This window comes from Rhinatrema bivittatum, chromosome 2 (assembly GCF_901001135.1).
Source record: "Rhinatrema bivittatum chromosome 2, aRhiBiv1.1, whole genome shotgun sequence".
Lineage (NCBI taxonomy): Eukaryota > Metazoa > Chordata > Amphibia > Gymnophiona > Rhinatrematidae > Rhinatrema > Rhinatrema bivittatum.
In genome coordinates this window covers 406,313,762-406,335,241 of record NC_042616.1, presented here as the reverse complement: position 1 = coordinate 406,335,241, position 21,480 = coordinate 406,313,762, and the positions used below count along the sequence as shown (strand labels likewise).

At 42.8% G+C, this 21,480-nt stretch overlaps 1 protein-coding gene across 3 annotated transcripts in view; it reads right to left on the bottom strand.

Moving 5' to 3' along the window:
- Nucleotides 1-1,117: 1,117 nt before the first annotated feature.
- Nucleotides 1,118-21,480, bottom strand: part of C1QTNF6 (C1q and TNF related 6) — a 70,153-nt gene continuing 49,790 nt past the window's right edge. For all 3 annotated transcript variants that reach the window (XM_029590061.1, XM_029590063.1, XM_029590062.1), the window contains one exon: nucleotides 1,118-3,104. In XM_029590061.1, the coding sequence (XP_029445921.1) occupies nucleotides 2,554-3,104 (551 nt within the window). In that variant the 3' untranslated portion in view covers nucleotides 1,118-2,553. The remainder of the gene's footprint in view (nucleotides 3,105-21,480) is intronic.

Below are 21,480 nucleotides of genomic sequence, written 5' to 3'. Positions count from 1 at the left end.
GACTGCAGGAGGTCGTTCAGCGAGGGTTCCGGCGCCTCGCTGAACGACCTCCTGCAGTCGATCTCCTGCCGGCGCCATTTTCCGTACGAAAACGATTCGCGGCGGGAAATCGCTCCCTGACCCCCGCTGGACCTCCAGGAACTTTTGGCCAGCTTGTGGGGGGCCTCCTGACCCCCACGAGACTTGCCAAAAGTCCAGCGGGGGTCCGGAAGGACCTCCTGCCGTCCAATCGTGTTCGTCTATGGCCGCCGCCATTTTTCGCCGCCATTTTGGAAAATGGCGCCGGCTGAAGACAACAAGATTGAGGAGCAGGAGCCCGTTCCGGACCGCTGCCGTTCCGGACCGCCGCTGGACCCGCAGGTTATTTAAGTCATTTGGGGGGGGTTCGGGAGGGTGGGGGATTTAATTTAAAGGGTCGGGGGTGGGTTTTAGGGGGTTTAATGTGCCGGTTTTGCGATTTTTCGATTTTTCGATTTTTCACGATTTTTCACGATTTTTCACGATATTTTACCCCCCCAAACGGCAACAATACGATTCCCTCCCCCTCCCAGCCGAAATCGATCGTTAAGACGATCGAGGACACGATTCACATCCCTATAATTCATGCTGCTTATCTACGGGAAAAAAAGCCTATACAAGTTCTTCTGAGCAAGAAGGTTCCCAGATGGCTTCATGTCATCAGGAACAGACTAAGCCAGTCTTGGCTTTATCCCCATTTCGTCTATGGCAGAATCAGGGAACCTCTGTTCCTCAAGGGCTGCAAACCAGTTGGGTTTTTCAAGATAACCAGGACTGGATTCACCTGTCCCAAGGTCCTGGGGCCTGCTAGTAAACCGATTACATATATTCAAAAAGTCCGTGATTATTTGACTGTTGGAATCAGGTTTGTATTAGACCAACTAAATATGTTAGAAATACTCAGTGACAGCTCCAAATCCCTCTTCTCTTCCCCTACTCCTCCCGGTTGTCATCCTAGCACCAGACCTGTTTATGCTTGGTTGGCAAGTTATTGTTTAATAAGAAAGTCACAAATGTATAGAACATAATCTGCTTTGAAGTGTATCAGTTGAAGGAAAAAAAGCACAGAAAAATTGCAATATAAGAATTCATACCAAAGTGCACAACATATTTTATTAAAGAAACTTGCAGAAAAATATACAAAAGTACTGTTTCTTTTCTTTTTTTTTTTGTTTCATAAAAGCACCAAGTAAGTTCCCCCATTACTACCTGAATTGTGAGTACCTGTGGAGCAGAGCACACTGGTGGCTGATAGACCACATTCACACATGACCCCCACCTACCATATGTATAAGATGATCCATGGCTTGTGTGTACCTGAGGAGCAGACTCTGACCACATCAGTTGTTAAAGGGGGTAACATTAGAATTTAGCACCAATGACCTAAAAAGGCTCTGTAAGAAAGGATAAAAGTAAACTGGTAGGGCATTTTTGTACTGACCCTTGGCTACAGTCATGATATGCTCAGCACTGAGTGTTAGCTATAAGTGTGGGGTAGACACTGGGTGTTCAACACTGGCCATTGGATGTACTCATGTGGTTTTCAGCACTGACTATTGGTTGTAGTCATGGGGTCATTAGCACTGCCCACTGGCTGTGATAATGCGACACCACTAGCTGTTGGCTGTGAGACTGGGGGTGTTCTTCTGTACTGACCACTGGCTGTAGTAATAGGCTTTTTTATGGGGATTCCATCTGAAAACCATGAATCCGCTGGAAAGCATTTAATGCCAGACATACATCAGCTCCTCTCTTTCTCACCAAAGGATTTGGAATATCTGAATATATTTTAAGTAGACAAGGGCTGTGCTGTTTCATTTTTGTGATGAATATTCTGTGAGAAAGAATACCTGCATCATGTTATTTCAGTTATGGGCTTCAGAACCCAGTCCCACCAACAGTTCTGCTCAACCAATGTACCACATCATTTCTTGCGATGTGAGAATTGAATTCGGACTGCATGTTCATTTAACAGCATTCAATTAAGCAATAATGGTTCACAGAAGAAATCTAACCTATAACCCAGTGTGCATACATAACAGAAACTTAATCCATACATGAAATTCAATCCCAAACTCCACTGCAAAAAACATCCATATACCAACCTTCATATGAGCCAAAGCCTACTACTGTAGGCTTGACAGTTTGACCCAATTCTGGGTTTGCCTCCATGCATCTGTGGTTCTAGATCCAAAGGAAGAAAACCAGAATAGGAGCAGTCTGTCAGGACTGAGCTGGGTGATGTGTCAAATATCCGTGAATGAACCAAAACCTACACTCAAATCATTGTCAATCTGCAACAGAGTCAAAATCTATATCCCAACTGACATCACTCTGTAGAACCATATTTCACAGAACCACCCTCAACATACATGCCAACTTCCAAGGGAACCCTAACCTGCACCTGTGTTTTACCCTGATCTTTGTCCATTATTGCACCATGTAGTTAATTTTGAGCAGACAAGGGCTAGGGAAGACAATGAGGAAAAGAAATAAAGAAAGCAAAGGGGCAAGGGGAGATGGGAGATGGCAGTGTTAAGGATCTATGTTGGGTTTGATTAGGTAACCACTGAAGGTGATGTAAGTATCCACATCATCGCTATATATGGCATTCTCACGCTCATGCTTGAAAAGGCGCACCCAAATCTCATCGTTCTCCTGCAACTCCAGCATCAGGCTCTGGCTCTGCATGATACTTCTGTCACTGGGCTGGGCATAAAGGATCACCTTCTCCTTGTCATTACACATGATATGCATGTAGGTCTCCTTGAAGTTCCAAGTGTGGATATTGAGGCTGAAGAAGTAGATTCCAGGTACATAGCAGTAGAATTTTCCCTTGAACATGTTGAAATGGTCATACAGATTCACAAAGACTGTGTCAAAGATAAGGACCTGGTAGTATTCGCTGCTGTGAAGAGCCTTCTTTCGTCCAACAGAAAACGCACCATAATGCTGCTTACAAGGGTCTCCTGGGATTCCCATCTGACCCTTGCTTCCTTTAGGTCCCTGAGGGCCTCGCTGGCCTGGAGGACCTTCTTTGCCCAGTTTCCCAGGAATTCCTCTGTCTCCTCTGTCCCCTTTATCCCCTGCGTAACAAGAAGAAATAGCTCCATTATTGAAAACCCAACTGTAAAAACCACAGTTCGATTAGCTGCTGATCATCACATCAAATAAGACTTTCACTGTTCTTAGTTTATTCCTCTGTAAACTGAACTCACCATCATTTTCTTGCCCCGTTTCTGTGGGGAAGAATTCCAGTAGTTTACCCCAAATGCTCACCTTCATTTTCTTCTCTTGTTTCCCATATACAGTCACACATTAGAGTTGTGAATCATGTCCTCGATCGTCTTAACGATCGATTTCGGCTGGGAGGGGGAGGGAATCGTATTGTTGCCGTTTGGGGGGGTAAAATATCGTGATATATCGTTAAAATCGTTAAAACCCGCTAAAACCCACCCCCGACCCTTTAAATTAAATCCCCCACCCTCCCGAACCCCCCCAAATGACTTAAATTACCTGGTGGTCCAGCGGCGGTCCGGAAAGGCAGCGGTCCGGAACGGGCTCCTGCTACTGAATCTTGTTGTCTTCGGCCGGCGCCATTTTCCAAAATAGCGCCGAAAAATGGCGGCGGCCATAGACCAACAGGATTCCACGGCAGGAGGTCCTTCCGGACCCCCGCTGGACTTTTGGCAAGTCTTGTGGGGGTCAGGAGGCCCCCCCAAGCTGGCCAAAAGTTCCTGGAGGTCCAGCGGGGGTCAGGGAGCGATTTCCCGCCGCGAATCGTTTTCCGTACGGAACATGGCGCAGGCAGGAGATCGACTGCAGGAGGTCGTTCAGCGAGGGTTCCGGCGCCTCGCTGAACGACCTCCTGCAGTCGATCTCCTGCCGGCGCCATTTTCCGTACGGAAAACGATTTGCGGCGGGAAATCGCTCCCTGACCCCCGCTGGACCTCCAGGAACTTTTGGCCAGCTTGGGGGGGGCCTCCTGACCCCCACAAGACTTGCCAAAAGTCCAGCGGGGGTCCGGAAGGACCTCCTGCCGTGGAATCCTGTTGGTCTATGGCCGCCGCCATTTTTCGGCGCCATTTTGAAAAATGGCGCCGGCCGAAGACAACAAGATTCAGTAGCAGGAGCCCGTTCCGGACCGCTGCCGTTCCGGACCCCCAGGTAATTTAAGTCATTTGGGGGGGGGGGGTTTGGGAGGGTGGGGGATTGAAGGAGGTAGGATTTGGCAAGGAAATGTTTAAGTTATTTGGGGGGGGTTCGGGAGGGTGGGGGATTTAATTTAAAGGATCGGGGGTGGGTTTTAGCGGGTTTTAGTGTGCCGGCTCACGATTCTAACGATTTATAACGATAAATCGTTAGAATCTCTATTGTATTGTGTTCCATAACGGTTTAAGACGATATTAAAATTATCGGACGATAATTTTAATCGTCCTAAAACGATTCACATCCCTATCACACATAGGCACATTTTATTCATCAAGGTTGCCTCCATCAAGAGATATAAAGTACCAAGTTATAAAGTTTCCAATCCCTGCATTCACCACCTTGCAAGCAATGATTCATGCCATTTGGCACCTTTCCACCCATTGCAGGAGGGTTCTTAACTTCATTCCTTGTGACCCCTAAACAAGTTGGGTTTTCAGGATATCCACAATGAATAACCAGACTTGTCTGTGTGGCAGGAAGACTTTTATTGAGAACCAATGAATTTACAAGTAGTAGCCCTTCATGATTGTCCTAGAGTCTGCCAAATGTAAAGGTTCATTTCCAGAGCACTGCTGTGAGCAACCCTGGAGAATACTCCAAGGGAATTCCAAATAGAGAGAGAGAAAGAATTGAACAGTGAAACAGATGTATTTTGTTCAAGATGAGATATAAAAATTGAAATAAACATTTGTATGATCTTCTCATTTGTTTCATAAAGTGCTAGAGGCTATTTATAAGCTGGAGCCAGTATTTATTTATTTATTTATTTAAAAAATTTATATACCATTTTATAAAATGAGTTTTTGTCAAAATGGTTTACATGATTAAAATAAAATTATTCAAAGAAAATCAAATTAAAATAAGTTAAAATATACAAAAATTAGTTAATAGCTAAAATTTAGCTTAAAGATAAATCAAATTAATTACTCAAAAACAAAATAAAATATGTTGCCTTGGACTACTTATCAGGGGAAGGTAGGGAAGGGGGAGGGGTATGAAAAAATGGAAGTGTAGCTAATAAGAGGGGAATAGGGAAATGGTAAAAGGGAAGGAGTGAGATGAATCTGATGGATGTGGAAATGAAAATGAGTGAGCATTAAACTTGTTCTTGAGTGGATGTTTGAAATGCGAGTTGGAACAAATGTGTTTTGAGTGATTTTTTGAAATGAGATGGATTTGATATAGATCGGAGAGGATTTGGGAGTGAGTTCCAAAGGATGGGGCCAGCTACCGAGAAAGCTCTCTTTCTGGTGACGTCTAATCTAGCTTGTTTTGGTGAGGGAATGTCTAAAAGATTTTGGGTAAGTGATCTTAAGTGTCTTGTTGGTTTGTAAATCCGTAGTAATGAGCAGAGCCAGGTGGAAGTTGGGTTATGAATTAGGCTATGAATAGTGGAAAGAATTTTATATTTTATCCTGAATTTTATGGGGAGCCAATGTAAAGATTGAAGGATGGGAGTGATATGATGATGTAAAGGTGTTCTTGTTAGAATTCGAGCTGCACTGTTTTGAATTAGTTGAAGGGGGTATAGTGAAGAATCTGGTAGCCCTAGGTAAAGAGCATTACAATAATCGAGACCGGAGAAAACTAGGGATTGAAGAATAGTTCGATAGTCACGATAAAAGAGTAGTGGTCGAAGATGTTTTAGGAGCCGTATTTTGTAGAATGATTTTTTGGTAAGTGAGGAGATATGTTGCTTCATAGTACTTGAAATATCAAGTACTATGAAGCAACATATCAAGGTTTAAAGATAATAATCAGCAAAGTCAATTACAAGAACACGAAGGAGGACTACAGCAAAACCTGCCTTGGGTAAGGAGCAATATCCTACAAATGGCCAAGTTGCTATGTTACTAATATCCTTATGTAGTGGAGATTAGAACCCACACAAATATTTTTCCCAGGGTTCATTGTGGGTATTTTTTTTATGAGAGCTTTTTGCATTTCCTGAGCCTCCCTAGTTTTTGGGCTGTCTTCTTTTTGGGATGGGTCACCTGGGGTATAAATTGCCACTGAACACGTAGAGAGAGTCAGAGAGTTGATGGAGTAGGGTTAGTGAAGTGGGTTAGTGGTGCAGTGAAGAGGTGAATCCTGGACCTCACAGTGCAGAGACGTGTTGTGAGGAGAAGATTTTTGAGTAGATTCTTAAGGCCTAGTCATTTGAAAAGTTTTTTGAGATTAAGAGTTTTGAGAAGAATGGAGAAGTAATTGTTGATATTTTGGGTCAGTTCCTGACTGAGAGGATTCCCCTGGAAGGAAGGACTGGGTCAATATTTTTGCACCCTGTGCTCCTTTAACAGCAGGGTGGCAGAGAGATTGGATTTTTGAGAGTTTTGAGAAGTGTTTTGATGTATCCATCTGTTCCTCTTCATTCTGTGGATCAGTCCACACCAGTGGGTTTCCCCTGGGTGCCAGTAGAGGAAGGCAGAGAACGTCTTCACGATTTCTTACTTCACTCTTGCTACTTATTCTGGGATAGCTGGATGGTTCTTCAGTAGCTCTCTGCCTCCACCTAAGTGGTGGTAGGCTCGGAATAGCTGGGAAATTAACAAAATAAATAAATAAATAAAGTGGCAAATTTTGGAGCCAGGAGAATATCCCTTCCTCATTTCTCCTTCGGAGAAAAAGGTGCTGCAGAAAAGGTCAGTTAAAAATAAAAGAGGGAAATGGAGAGACAAGCTGGAAAGGGAAGAGCCACACTCAAAGGGAGCGAAAAGAGAAAGCCAAAAGAAACCAGTCCAGTACAACTCCCCCTTTTAGTGGCTCTACGCATAGCTGAAAGAGGCTGGAAGTGCGCTCAGGGTGGGGTAAGAAGACAGAGCTCCAATGCGGGCTTATTCTACCCCCAGAATGGAGACCGCTGCGGTGGGGAGGAGAGGAGGGAATGGACAGTTCCACTGGCAGATGCGCCGCCGACAGCAGTTCAGCAGGAGCTGCAGGATCCGGCTGTTCGAGCAGAGTGCTCGGCATGGGGGGATGCAGCAGAGGTACCGGTATGCTCTAGTGGTACCGGAAAACAAAGAGAGGTAGTGCAAGATATGGGGTTTTCCACTGAATTCATTCTTTTGTGGCAGGGTATTATATTTCACATCCCTTCCCGATGAGCTTATATTGGTAAGGGGACTGAGCAGTGCATGGTGAATGAGCCTCATGGATTTGATAAAGGAATGCACTCACAATCTGCTGGCAGACCCCTGCTGTAAGCAAAGGATACGGTAAACTGAAAGGAACCGTCTGAGAGAAGATAAAGACTTGTTACTGCTGATATGCAATATCGGTGCACATTAAAGGGACACTCATGATTGAGCGCCCACTCCCTTAATGCGCACCGATCCGCCTCTCCGGGGTGCCCAATGCAAATGGTCTGCCACGGCAAAAAGGAGGCACTAGGGGAAATTGTGCGCCCCAAGTGCCTCCTCAGCAGTGGGCGCTCGGGAGAGGTGGCTGTCAGCCAGTTAGGAAAATGGATGCTCAATTTTGGAGCGTCCATTTTCCTAACCTCACCACCGGCACACTTTTTTTTTTGGTGGGGATATTTCTAATTTTTTAGTTCCTCCGACTTAATATCACCACGATATTAAGTCGGAGGAAGTGCAGAAAAGCACTATTTTCTGCTTTACTGTACACTTTTTGGGCTCCTCCAAAATTAGCGCCTGCTCCGGGCAGGCGTTAATTTTGGTGACTAAAAATGTGCTCCTTGGGGGGAATAGATAATAGCCTCATCAACATGTATTTGCATGTGATGAGCACTATTACCTACTGCGTGATTGGATGCACGTTTTGGTCGCGCTAAGCCCCGTTTTGCATTGGGGGATATGGACACGCATTCAAAACGCGCATCCAATCGCAGGTTGAGCCATGTGATGCAGCCAGTGCACGGTATTGCATCGGCATGACAACTGGTATCTCTTTAGCCCCAGGACTTACAGGATTTAAACTTCAACAGAGAGAGATATTCCCCCTCCCTCCTCATTCAGAGTGATATACTGAAGTTGATAACAGAGGCTTCTAATATCTAATGGTAGAGACAGGGCTGAAGAGTTAAGCAGGAAGAGGGTTTAGAGGGGAAGGTCAAGAGTCGCTTATTCATGTTGTGTGTTTTTTACTATTTTGTATTGGTATTGTATTTTATTTATTTTAAAATTTTATGTATGTAAAATTTGTAAACCACCTAGATTGATGATAGGCGGTATAGAAAAAGAAAGAGATGATTGGATACAGCAAATCAGAACTCTGACTGATTCAGGAAGCAAGATTTTGAAAAGTAAATTCAATGTGCAGCCAGAAAAAAGGCACAATTTGTCTCTCTCCCTGGCTGGGTGGAACTTTGTGGACCCTTGGGAGACAGATCTGGCTGAGGAGAGAGCTGAAGAGAAGAGACAGAGGCCAGAGCTGTGGAGGGAAAACAGGAGAGACTGCAGCCTGAGAAGGAAGTCTTTCACTGCAAATCCCCAGCGCCCGGGCTAGCTGGAGTGATCTGCAAGTTGCAGAACTAAAGCTAAGTAAACCCTCAGTTTCACATCCAAGTTAAACCCTTCATTACAAGGGGGATAGGAGGGGTTTTCTTTCTCTCTCTCTCTCTCTTATTCCCCTGTGTCTTCACAGCTGAGATAGCCCGGCCCTGCCTGTGTGGCAGGCAGAATTATTGATTACACTTGCATTCAGTTACAAGACTGCCCTTCTGTGCAGAGCAGGCAGTTTAAACCCTGGTTTTCTGGGACCCAATGCCTTCGGCTGCTTTCCACCTCAACAGAGGGAAAGAAGGGACAGTTGAGCCAGCACAGGGAGTGTGTCAGCTCGCCCTGCAAAACAACTACCGGTATGTCTGATTGAAGCACTGGATGGGTGGCTTCCCTGATGTTAGGCTTTGCCTTTTACTCACAGTTAGTTGATTAAACCCTTGTTTGCTATTACTGCAGTCCTTAGATCTTTTCCTCGAATCCCTGATGGGAAGGATCCCTTGGAGCAGGACTTTCTGTGCTCCAAATCAGGCAGGAAGGGCAATCAAAACTTCCTCCCGGATGTTGAATTTAATCTTCTTAAAAACTGAAGATAACACTGGGGTTGTTCCTTACAGCAAACCACTGTCACCCCCTTCTTCATTGAGGGTTATAGAGGGCAGATTTTCCCTAACCTGCCCAGGCCCAGTCCCAGGGTTCCCAGTTCCCTGGGCCCAAAAGCTGAACAGGCTCCAGCAAGGCCCCTATCACTAAATAGCTTAAATTCCAAAAAGTGCACTCAGAGGGATAACTCCCACCAGACAGGTTATGTACTGGGTGGGCAGAAACCCTCCCGACCCTGGCCAGGACCACCAAACAGGGCTTGCTTGGCTCCTCTGGCTGAGCCTGCAAAATAACAAAAAACGAAACTCTCTGCCTCTGAACACTGTTCATAACTCATAGGACTGCCTCTCAAGCTGTAGCAAGGGCGCCCTAGATCAGTGTTTCCCAACCTTTTTTGTTTCGCAGCACACCTAGCACAGGGTTCACTTTGTTGTGGCACTCCTCTTCTCTTCCCTTGCCCCCCTCATCCCATTGGCATCATCATCACCTTCTCCCTTCTCCTATCCCTTGGCACCATCACCTTCTCCCTTCCTGCTTTTCCCACCATCATAACCACCCCTCTCCCCTGTCATCCACATCTTCTTCCCTTCCCTCTCCACCACCCCTTGGCATCATCATCACTTTCTCTAACCCTAATTCTCTCCCCCCATCCACTGGCATTATCATTATCACCACCTTCCCTCTCCCACCAATTCTTCCTCTCCCCTTGCATTACCATTACCTGTCCTCTCCTTCCACTCCTCCCTCACCTCACCCCCTGGAATTATCATCCCCTTCTCTCGCCTTCTCACCCCTGGCATCATCATCATCATCCATCATATCGCATGCGGTATGATGCAAATTAGGGGGAGGGGAGGAGTCAGCAGTGTTTTCGCTGCCAGCGATAATGTTACTAACATTATCATCGGCAGTAGCGCACCGAATAACTACACCTTTTATGGTGCTGCTATTCTGTGCAAAAGCCGGCAGCCTGTGCACCGCAGTAGTGCGGAGTAGTGAAAGAATGGTGAATCCAGGCCTAAGTCTATCCCATGTTACTGTTCCTAGTAATAGCAGTGGCTATTTTCTAAGGCAACTTGATTAATAGCAGGTAATGGATTTCTCCAAGAACGTATCCAAACCTTTTTCAACCCAGCTACACTAACTGCACTAACCACATCCCCTGGCAACAAATTCCAGAGTTTAATTGTTCGTTGAGTGAAAAAGAAAATTCTCCGATTAGTTTCAAATGCGCCACATGCTAACTTCATGGAGTGCCCCCTATTCCTTCTATTATCCGAAAGTGTAAATAACCAATTCACATCTACCCATTCTAGACCTCTCATGATTTTAAACCCCTCTATCATATCCCCCCTCAGCCATCTCTTCTCCATGCTGAGGGGTAGGACTACTGGATATGAATGATGGTGCAAGAGAGCCAAGATCTACAAGGAGGAGAGGCATGGATAAAGGGACTATGGCATTTTTGACACTTATTTTCCTCATGTTATTTTTCATATTCACCATCTTGGCTTGGATGCTAATTTACAAACTGAATTCAAATTGTATTTTGAACATCAAGTGGACTCAAAGACTTGTTTTTGTCAGTAAGAAAAGAGAAAGCGTGTTCTTGTGGGTTTTTTTAAATTATTATTATTATACTGAATCTGTTAGCCCCTTCCAGAGTACTCCTTGCAGGAACAGAGCCGTGGCACTACCTGATGACATCATTGGCACTCCAGCATAAATACTCCCAGCTGCCCACTCTGTTGATGCCTCAGTAACAGGCCCTCCTGCTCTTGCAGTGCGTGTTGCTTTTCATTCTCTCTGTGGCTTGCCTTGCCTCATTGTCTCTTTGCCTTGTCTTGCTGTTTCCTTGTCTGCCTCTTTGTTGCCCTGCCCTGTCTTGCCTTGCCTTTATTGTCCTGTCAGTACCAGGCAAAATAGTAGAAACTATCATTAAAAAAATTACTGAACATATAGATAGTCATAATTTAATGGGACAAAACCAACATGGATTTAGTGGAGGGAAGTCTTGCCTCACCAATATGCTATATTATTTTGAAGGTTATATATAAACATGTGAATAAAGGTGAGCCAGTTGATATAGTGTATTTGGATTTTCAGAACACATTTGATGAAGTCTCTCATGAGACTTCTGAGGAAATTAAAAAAGTCATGGGATAGAAGGCAATTTCCTATTTTGTATTGGGAACTGGTTAAAAAGTAGAAAACAGTGAGTAGCTAAAAGGTCAATTTTCTCAATGGAGAAAGGTGAATAGTGAAGTGCCCCAGGGATCAGTTCTAGGATCACTGCTTTTTAACAAATTTATAAATGATCTAGAACTGTGAACAATGTGTGAGGTGATCAAATTTGTACATGACAAAATTATTTAAAGCTGTTAAATCACAAGATAACTGTGAGTAATGCAAGAGGACTTTGCAATTCACTCTTCTTAATTCAATTCACCCTTTGCAATTGACTTTGCAATTCACCCTTTGACTTTGCAATTCACCCTTCTTAATTCACTCCCCTAGTATATTATTGTACATAATCTATACTTGCATTTAACTATGTTTTTGCGTTTACCTATTTGTACAACATAACCTTGGTTTCCCCATCCTTCTACCCCCCTTCCTCTCCCCCCTTCTCCCCCCCTACTAGTTCTTTTATCAGTTTCATTGTAAAGCCCTGTTGGCTACTTTTTGTTCCATGGAAACCGATGTGATGTTTTCTTAACAAATGTCGGTATACAAAAAACTTTAAATAAATTAAATAAATAAATAAGACTGGGAAACTGGACATCCAAATGGCAGATGAGATTTGAACAGGTGGCCTCTACTCAATTAGTAAGTACTATAGCGAACCTCAATAATACTATGTGTCCACTTTTAAAAATTTCAACAATCTCATTTAAGGAGATTTTTGAGGTACTGAAATCTTCATTCACTTCTCTTGTGAATTCTTCTCTTAGCACAGGCATAATGCCTCTAATGTTGAAATCTGCTGTAAAACCTTTGTTAAAAAAGCCTGCATTAGATGCATCAAAGGTTGAAAATTATAGACCAATTTCTTTGCTTCCTTTACCAGCTAAAGTTATTGAAGGGATTGTGCTTCAACAACTTACTAATTTTCTTGAGAAATATGACATCTTAAACCCCCATCAATTTGGTTTTTGGTGAGGTCTTAATACAGAGCTTCTCTTGATCTCTTTGGTCGACTCCTTTAAAAGAGATCTCGACTGTGGTGAGCAATTTATACTAGTCTCATTGGATATCACCTCAGCTTTTGACTCTATAGATCATGAAATTCTGTTTCGTCTGAGAGAGTGTGGTATTACAGGAACAGTGCTTAGTTGGTTTCAGAACTATCTTTCAGATCGGTCCCAGATGATTAAATTTAACAATCATGCTTCTGACGCTCAGGCTTTGAAGGTTGGGGTTCCACAAGGCTCTGCTCTTTCTGCTATGTTGTTTAACATTTATCTGGCCCCAATAGCCAAACTTTTAGCCATCATCACTGACGGCTTCAAGTTATATGCAGATGACATACAATTCTATGTCAAAGTAAAGAAGTCCTGGCAGGAAACAGTAGACTCTCTCACCTTATGTTTAGACAAAATCAATCACTGGCTGAAACATAATAAATTACTTCTCAATATTAATAAGACGACTATGTTGCTAATTCATCGATCATTATCCATTCCTATTCAGAATTCTTTGTCTATCAATAATATTTCATATTCTCTTTTGTCTCCGATTAAGAGTTTGGGTTTTCTGTTGGACTCCAACCTATCCTTTAAACCTCAAATTAGAATGCTCATTAAAACTGTTTTTTTCAAATTGCGTTTACTTGTTGGATTACGCCATTTGCTTTATGAGAGGGATTTTTTGACTGTTGTTCGTGCGCTCATATTTCCGCATATCGATTATTGTAATGGACTTTACATTGGGTTACTAAAATGTCAAATTCAGTCTATTCAGTTGTTATTAAATTCAGCTGCTCGGTTGGTTTCCAATCTAAAACGTTTCGAGAGAATTTCACCAGTGCTCTGTCACCTTAATTGGTTACCTGTTCGCGACCGGATTTCCTTTAAAATTGGTTTAATTGTTTTTAAACTATGTAACTCCAACTCGTCACATTGGTTTAATGCTTTATTGAGAATATATAAACCAGTGAGATGTTTGAGATCTTCACAATTAAATAATCTTGAAGTCCCTTCTATTCGTCAAGCTCGTCTGTTTATTACCAGAGAGACCTCTTTTTCAATTGCGGCACCCTCTCAATGGAATTCAATCCCTATAGAATTCAGATCTATGGATGATGTTAAGAAATTTAAACCATCCTATAAAGAATTTCTCCTTGCCCGTGCGTTTAGGTTATAATGCATTGTATTGATTCTCATTTTGCTTCTGTGTTTATGATTATTGTATTGAAGTGAAAATGTTTATTTTATATTCAGATGTGATATTACTGCATTTTTTATTATTTTATATAATTTGAATGCCTGTTTGTTTTGGTCTTTGTCAAATTTTTTTGTTTATATTATGTATGTTTATTCTGTATATCGCTTAGGCCTTTTGTGTTAAGTGATTAATAAATTTTTTAAATGAAAATTTTTAAATGAAATAAATGAAATTTAAATGAAATTTTAGGGATGAACAATCTAAATTATAAATATACAATGCAAGGTTCCACATTTGGAGTCACCACTAAGGAACAGGATATAGGCATCATTGTGGAAAATATGTTGAAATCCTCTGCTTAGTGTACAAGGGCAGCCAAGAAAGCAAATAGAATGTTCTGAATTATTTGGAAAGGAATGGGGAATAAAACAGAGAATATCATAATGCCTCTGTATTTCTCCATGGTGCCACCAGATCTTGAGTATTGTGTGCAATTCTGGTTACCATATCACAAAAAACATATAGCAGAATCAGAAAAGATACAGATAAGGGAGTCCAAAATGATAAAATGGATTGAACGATGATTCCATTATGAGGAAAGCCTAAAGAGATTATTTATTTATTTATTTTATTTATTTCTTTTATATACCGACATTCGATCGAAATATCACATCGGTTTACAGGAAACTGAGAGATAGGGCGGAGTCCGCCCTATTTTACATTGTAACAAGGAAGTATGTAACTACATTACTATGTAATGTATGTGCTCTTTAGCTTGGAGAAGAGATGGCTGAGGGGAGATATGATAGAGATCTATAAAATAATGAGCAGAATGAAATGGGTAACTGCAAATCAGTTGTTTACTTTTTCAAAAAGGTCAAAGACTAGGGGACATGCAATGAAGATACTAAGTAGTACATTCAAAACAAATGATTGCATTATTTGTTATAATGTAACTTTTTTTCTTCCGATTTCTCTTCCTCACCTTCCCTATCGTTTTTTGTAAACCGATGTGATGTCCATACGAACTTCGGTATATAAAAAATGTTTAAATATCATCAGTCATTCAAGAAAAAACTGAAAACCTGGCTATTCAGCCAAGCATTTCCCTGATTTCTAACAAGCCGCTTTCAACAAACTCTTTTTGCATCTGCTTCGTTCTAATTATATAACTCCACCTTTCCCCCCCACCTTTTATTTTCACCTCCCCTTGAAATGCAATTTCACCCACCCATCCTGACCCCCCTCACCCCTGCCCTTCCCTCTCCCACTCCACCCTGTTCACTATCAACTATCCGATTCGAATTACTCATGCAGAAGTTAATTTTCTAAGACTTCTGTTAACAACTTCTCATAAGACATCTATACAATTAGGAATAGGAATATTTCATAATACCATGTATTCTAGACATTGTTTTTTGATCATTTATTTATTTCTTCTTTTAAATGCTATTTAAAAAAGCTCTATTCAAATTGTTAAGATTTTTTAGACATATAAGACTTTGTTTTGGTCATGTATATATTTTTTTCTCTCATGTTTAACTGTTATCCAAAAAGTTCTTCTAAGTGTTATTCAAAAAGTTCTTCGTTATATGTAATTGCCCCCAAGCAAGTTTTTTCAACTGTTCTCTGTAAACCGATTTGATTTGCATATAATGTAAGAAGATCGGTATATAAAAACCATAAATAAATAAATAAATAATAAATAAATAATTAAGCTCTGGAATTCATTATCAGAGGATGTGATGAAAACTGTTAATTTAGTTGGGTTTAAAAAAGGTTTGGACAAGTACCTGGAGGAAGTCAGTAAACCAATATTGAGGTGGACTTGGGGAAATCAGCATGGAATCTATTAACCTTTTGGGATCCTACCAGATACTTGTGACCTGGATTGGCCACTGGTGGAAACAGAATGCTGGGCTTGATGGACCTTTGGTCTGACTCAGTATGCAAAACTTATGTTCTTATCATGTAAAGAAATGTAATTAACTAAACAAACCTTCAAAAATCAATGGCAATACCCCTCAATTTACAATACCAAAAAACTACTTCTTAGACATATGAGGGAAACTGTAAAATACAGTAATGAGTTATTAATTAATTTTTTAAAAATCCCGGGATTCGGTATCAGAGTAGTCAGTGCTACAATCTCCTGGGCTCTTGCCCACAAAGGGCTACAACCTCTCTCATTTATTTGCACTTTTGTAACGTCATTTACTACACCCCGTTCATTATTTTTATCTTTATGCCGTGAATGAAATCTACTCTAAAGATTACCCTTTAAAATACCTTTCAGTGAGTGTCCTTATAATCTAAAACAACTTATCTCATTTCTCCTACTTCATATCTTGAAACAACTTATCTCATTTTTATTTTTTACTGCTGCTATCACCTTCTCAGTTGCTGTTTCTCATTCTTGCCAGGTAGTAGGAGCAATGAGATAAGTTGTTTTAGATTATAAGGACACTCACTGAAAGGTATTTTAAAGGGTAATCTTTAGAGTAGATTTCATTCATGGCACAAAGATAAAAATAATGAATGGGGTGTAGTAAATGACGTTACAAAAGTGCAAATAAATGAGAGGGGTTGTAGCCCTTTGTGGGCAAGAGCCCAGGAGATTGTAGCACTGCCACTGACTACTCTGATACCGAATCCCGGGATTTTTTAAAAATTAATTAATAACTCATTACTGTATTTTACAGTTTCCCTCATATGTCTAAGAAGTCGTTTTTTGGTATTAACTAAACAAACACATATACTCCATTAAAACATGAGTTAATAATAAAATAAACACTAGTGATTTTTCAGTATTGTTTGTTTACATAATGCATCAAATCTCTTCTGTATATGAAAATTCTGATACACACATACACTGGTATCGATTTTCCAATGGGAAAACTGTTTTCTCAATAATACAAGAGTTTCAACAAGCTCATTCCTTAAAGCCATTAAAGACTTTTAAATAGCTGAAAGAAATTATTGATGCAGAAAAATCAAATCTTTTCCGATGGAAACTAAGTTGTAAAACTAGGGGTCACGATATGAAACTCCAAGGGGTCAGATTCAGGAACAATTTCAAGAAATATTTCTTCACAGTAGGGATGGTGGATGCATGGAACACCCTCTCAGAAGAGGTGGTAAGGACAAGAACGGTAATGAAATTCAAAAGGGAGAAGGACAAACACAGAGGATCCCTGCTGGCTAGAGATTGGAGACATATAAAATATCTAAATAACTAACTAAATAAATAAATGAAGAAATGGGGTAACTGCTATTGCACCTAAAGTTTACATTTCTGCTTGGGGATAGCCTACCTGGAGTGGCAGTGCCACTACCTTTCAAAAAACTCTCTGAGCAGACTGGATGGACCATTTTGATCTTTATCTGTCCTAATTTACTATGTTATTAACAGGACAATAATAAAAACATTCCCACATGGGTGCAAATGCTGTAGGTTTTTTGACATACGGTTTTGTAGCAATCATCAAAGCAAAAGTCTGCACAGGCTTTTGCTTTGATTATTGCTCCTGGAAAAATTGCCCACAGAGATTGTGCCAGAATAATCAAACATATGTATATAGTTTCCCTTTCCACCCTCTCTCTGCCTCCTTCAAGATGGGCAAAGTGTGCCATGTTGTTGAACAACATGCACTCTTTTACCCATGGACGGGTTGAGCAATAATGAAAGCTCCAAGTTCCGCAGCTAAAAAGCTATTTTATCTACTCACAGGACTTTCATTATTGCCCTCAGAATCATGAGATTAAACCGTCATGAATAAGACCACAGCCCCAGTTTCCTGTGGCAGCTCAAGGGTAGATTCTGCGATAAGAATTAAAAAATTGTACAGCAAAGTTTCTGCAATTCTACAGCAATTAGGTAGCATATTTGTGTAAATTTTGCATATGATGGATGTGGTGGAACTCCATGGAGGGTGAAACTCCAAAGGTGGATTATGGAGCAGACGTAACTCCGAAAATGGTGTAACTCTGAGGATGGATTGTGGAGCAGTCGTAACTCCTTGGTGTAACTCCATCCGAAGGCACTGAGGAACTGAATCAGTGCCTATTTATAGGGCAGGACCAAGAAGAGAGAGACCTGAAGATGTCATCTAGGAGGGTACAGGAGAGTTTCCTGACTCTGGCCCTTTAAAAAGAAGAGAAAGCCACGTGGCCAGCCCCTAGAGGGAGCCCTGAAGGTAAGTGAGCGGAGCTAAGGCCTGCAGCACATCCTGGAAGCATGGAGAAGGCCGAAGGTGGCTCCTGCGATTGAAGAGGAGCTGCGCTGAGCAGGGTCCGGCCTCGAAGATGAAGAGAACAGCGGTGGTGGCTCCCTGCCACTGAGGAAGGAGTCTAGTGGCCATGTTCAGGCCGCAGAGGAGGAGGGAATCCCAGCAAGGGGATTCCTCCACAGGGAGCTTCAGCGGCGCAGCTCCAGCCGCGCAGGAGGAAAGAGGCAGCCAGCGGCTTCCCCAGCCGCGAAGAGGAGCAGCCCGGCTTGGCGGCAGTCCGGGCTGCGATGAAAGCAGCAGCGCTGGGCCCAGCAGAGGAGGAAGGTGAGGGCCTGTCCATGGAATGAAGTCCGCGGGCAGGGACGTAACACCCAGATGACATGGTGGCCACTCGACGGGGACAAGTCAACCACGAAGTCTGTTGAGAAATGGGCAGTCAGGATGTCAAAGACATGTAACCTATAGGAAGGCATTCTTCAAGTCGTTGAAGGCCGTAATTGCTTCGGACAGCCATTGTTTGGGGTTGGCTCCCTTCTTGGTGAGTGCAGTAAGGGTTGCTACCAAGTAGGAGTATTTATTTATTTATTTATTTAACACTTTTTTATACCGACCTTCATAGTAATAACCATATCGGATCGGTTTACATTTAACAAGGGTAAACTGTAGCATAACTGAAGAAAATTAAACAAAAAGAAATGAATAATGCAAGTTACATTCAACAAGGGTAAAGAACTTGGAAGCTTATATAGCTGGAAGGAAGTAAAGATGGAAATAAATTAAGATATACAATAGAGGATACGGGTTAAGGCTTAAGAGTGCTTTAACCTAGAGGTGAGTATTGTGGAATAAAATGCCTGTAGAAATTGGCAAAACCTAGAAACTGTTGTAGAGCCTGAAGTCCTGTCGGTTGTGGCCAGTCCTGGATGCTGGAGACCTTTTCAGGATCCATATGGAATTCTGTGTTTGAGACGATGAAGCCCAAGAAAGGAAGAGACTCCTGCTCGAACAAGCACTTTTCCAGTTTGTCAAACAACTAATGGTCTCGCAGTCGCTGGAGTACACACCTGACCTCTCGGCGGTTTGACGACAGATCCCTGGAGTATATTAGTACGTCATCCAGGTACACAATAACACTAGAGTGGAGCATGTCCCGGAAGACTTCATTCATGAGGTGTTGGAAGACTGCTGGGGCATTGCAAAGGCCAAAATGCATCACTAAATACTCATAGTGGCCGTCCCTGGTATTAAAGGCGGTCTTCCACTCATCGCCTGGTTTTATACGTATGAGGTTATAAGCCCCTCAGAGGTCCAAATTTGTGAACAATCTAGCCCTCTGAAAGTGATCCAGCAGCTCTGGAATAAGCGGTAATGGGTACCGATCCCTCCTGGTGATGGCATTCAATCTGCAGTAGGCAATACAGGGCCGTAAAGACCTGTCCTTCTTAGCTACAAAGAAGAAACCAGCGCCAGCTGGCGAGGTAGAAGGACGAATGTATCCCGTTAAGGTTCTCCTGTATATATTTGGACATGGCTTGGGTCTCTGGCAGTGACAAGGGGTATATTCACCCTCTCAGAGGCATGGTGCCTGGGAGGAGGTCAATGGTGCAGTCAAACAGGCAATGCTCAGGTAGCGTCTCTGCTTTTTCCTTGGAAAAGACGTCTGCAAAATCAGTGTATTGTGATGGCAAGGTGAGCGAAGTAGTGGCCAAGAGGAGCCTAGACTGAGGCACATCTTGGAGACAGGTGGTGTGCCAGCGAGACCTCCAGGTGGCTATTTGTAAAGTCTCTCAATTGATGCGGGGGGGGGGGGAGTGTAGGCCCAAAACCACCAGATATATAGCCTTCTCCAGGATGAAGAAGGAGATCTCTTCTTCATGGAAGATACTGGTAAGTAGCCTCACCGGAGTGGTCATGTGGGTAATCCATCTGGGTGAGGGATCCCAACGGATGGAGGAAATCACCAGTGATGGTGTTCGAGGTATCATGGAAATGCCCAGTTGGCTGACCAAGTCTGTGAGGATAAAGTTCCCCCCGGGTCCGGAGTCGATTAGAGCCTGGGTCAAGAAGGCACCATGGGAATGAATGATAGTCACAGGTGTGGTGCATTGGGGAGCTGAATTGGTGTAGCCTACTGTCATCTCCCCGCTGATTCCTAGGCTCTGGAGTTTCCAGGTCGTTCGGGACATTGTGCTAGCATATGCCCCTTGCCGGCGCAGTAAAGACACAACCCTAAAGACCACCATTGCTGTTTCTCTTCCGGAGTAAGTCAGGTCCAACCGAGCTGCATAGACTCCTCTCCCCAAGACAGACCAGGTTCTGTAGGCGGAGATGGGATCACAGGCCGAGAGAAGGATAGAGCCAGTGGCACTGCCTTATGATCAGGCTTGACCTCATGAAGGTGCCGCTGGAGTCATCGGTCAATATGATTGGAGAGATCAATAAGGTCCTCCAAGTCCTCAGGCACTCCCTGAGCGGCCAGTTTGTCTTTAATTCTCGAGGATAGCCCCTCCAGGAAGATGCTTCTTAAACTATCCTCTTGCCATCCCAGTTCTGAGGCCAGGGAGTGGAACTCCATTGCATATTTTATTTTATTTATTTATTTAAAATCTTTTCTATACCGTCGCTAAGTTATATACCATCGCAACGGTTTACATGTAGGCACATATTTAATGTAGGTAAAAGTGTACTATAGTACATTCTAACAGGTGCCGTCAAAGGTTCGGTTACAATATATCATTAGACAAAATAATTTTTAGAGAAGTGGATCATGACCGAGCGTACTGAAAGTACTTTTACGGGTAAATTTATCATACATAGTGTTATCAATATGCTAGTTGTGATGTGGGGTTCATAGACTACTCTACTGTATTGTCCTAATTACTGTGTGTCGGTGCTTATCTGCTTATTCCTGAGTAATTTCTATTCTCCCGTCTCCTTGTAAAATGCCTGTTTAAAAAGCCATGATTTTAAACTTTTCTTAAATGCCTTGAGATCACTTTGTAATCTGATCTCTGGAGGCATTGTGTTCCAAATTGTGGGTCCTGCTAATGATAAGGCCCTTTCCCTCACTTGGGTTAGTCTTGCTGTTTTAACTGAAGGGATGGTTAGGAGTGCTTTATTTGCTGGCCTGAACCCTGCTTTATTTGCGGGCATGAACCCTGACGCAGATGGAGGAGGTCAGAAGTCACCGCGGTCTGTTGCCCAGGCTCATCGAAGACCTGCTTAAATGTTTGTACGAAATGGGGAATACCCTGGAGCAAAGGGTCTCTGAGCTCCCACAGGGGAGAGGCCCAGGCCAGGGCCTTCCATACAAGAACGACAAGATGAGTGTTGTCTTGATACTGTTGCTAACAAACTAGGTCGGTTGCAGAGAGAAGTACATGTAACAGTGGTTTAAAAACCCGCAACTTTGCCGGGGGTTTCCAGCATAGCGAGGAGGTGCTGGTAGATGAAGAGCTGCAGCAGAAGTGGATGGTGTTGCTGGAGCAGGAGGGTGAGCGCTGGTCACCGTGGTGGCATCCAGGCAGCTTATCAGCCACTCCACCATGGCGGCCATCATATCTAGGCACTGT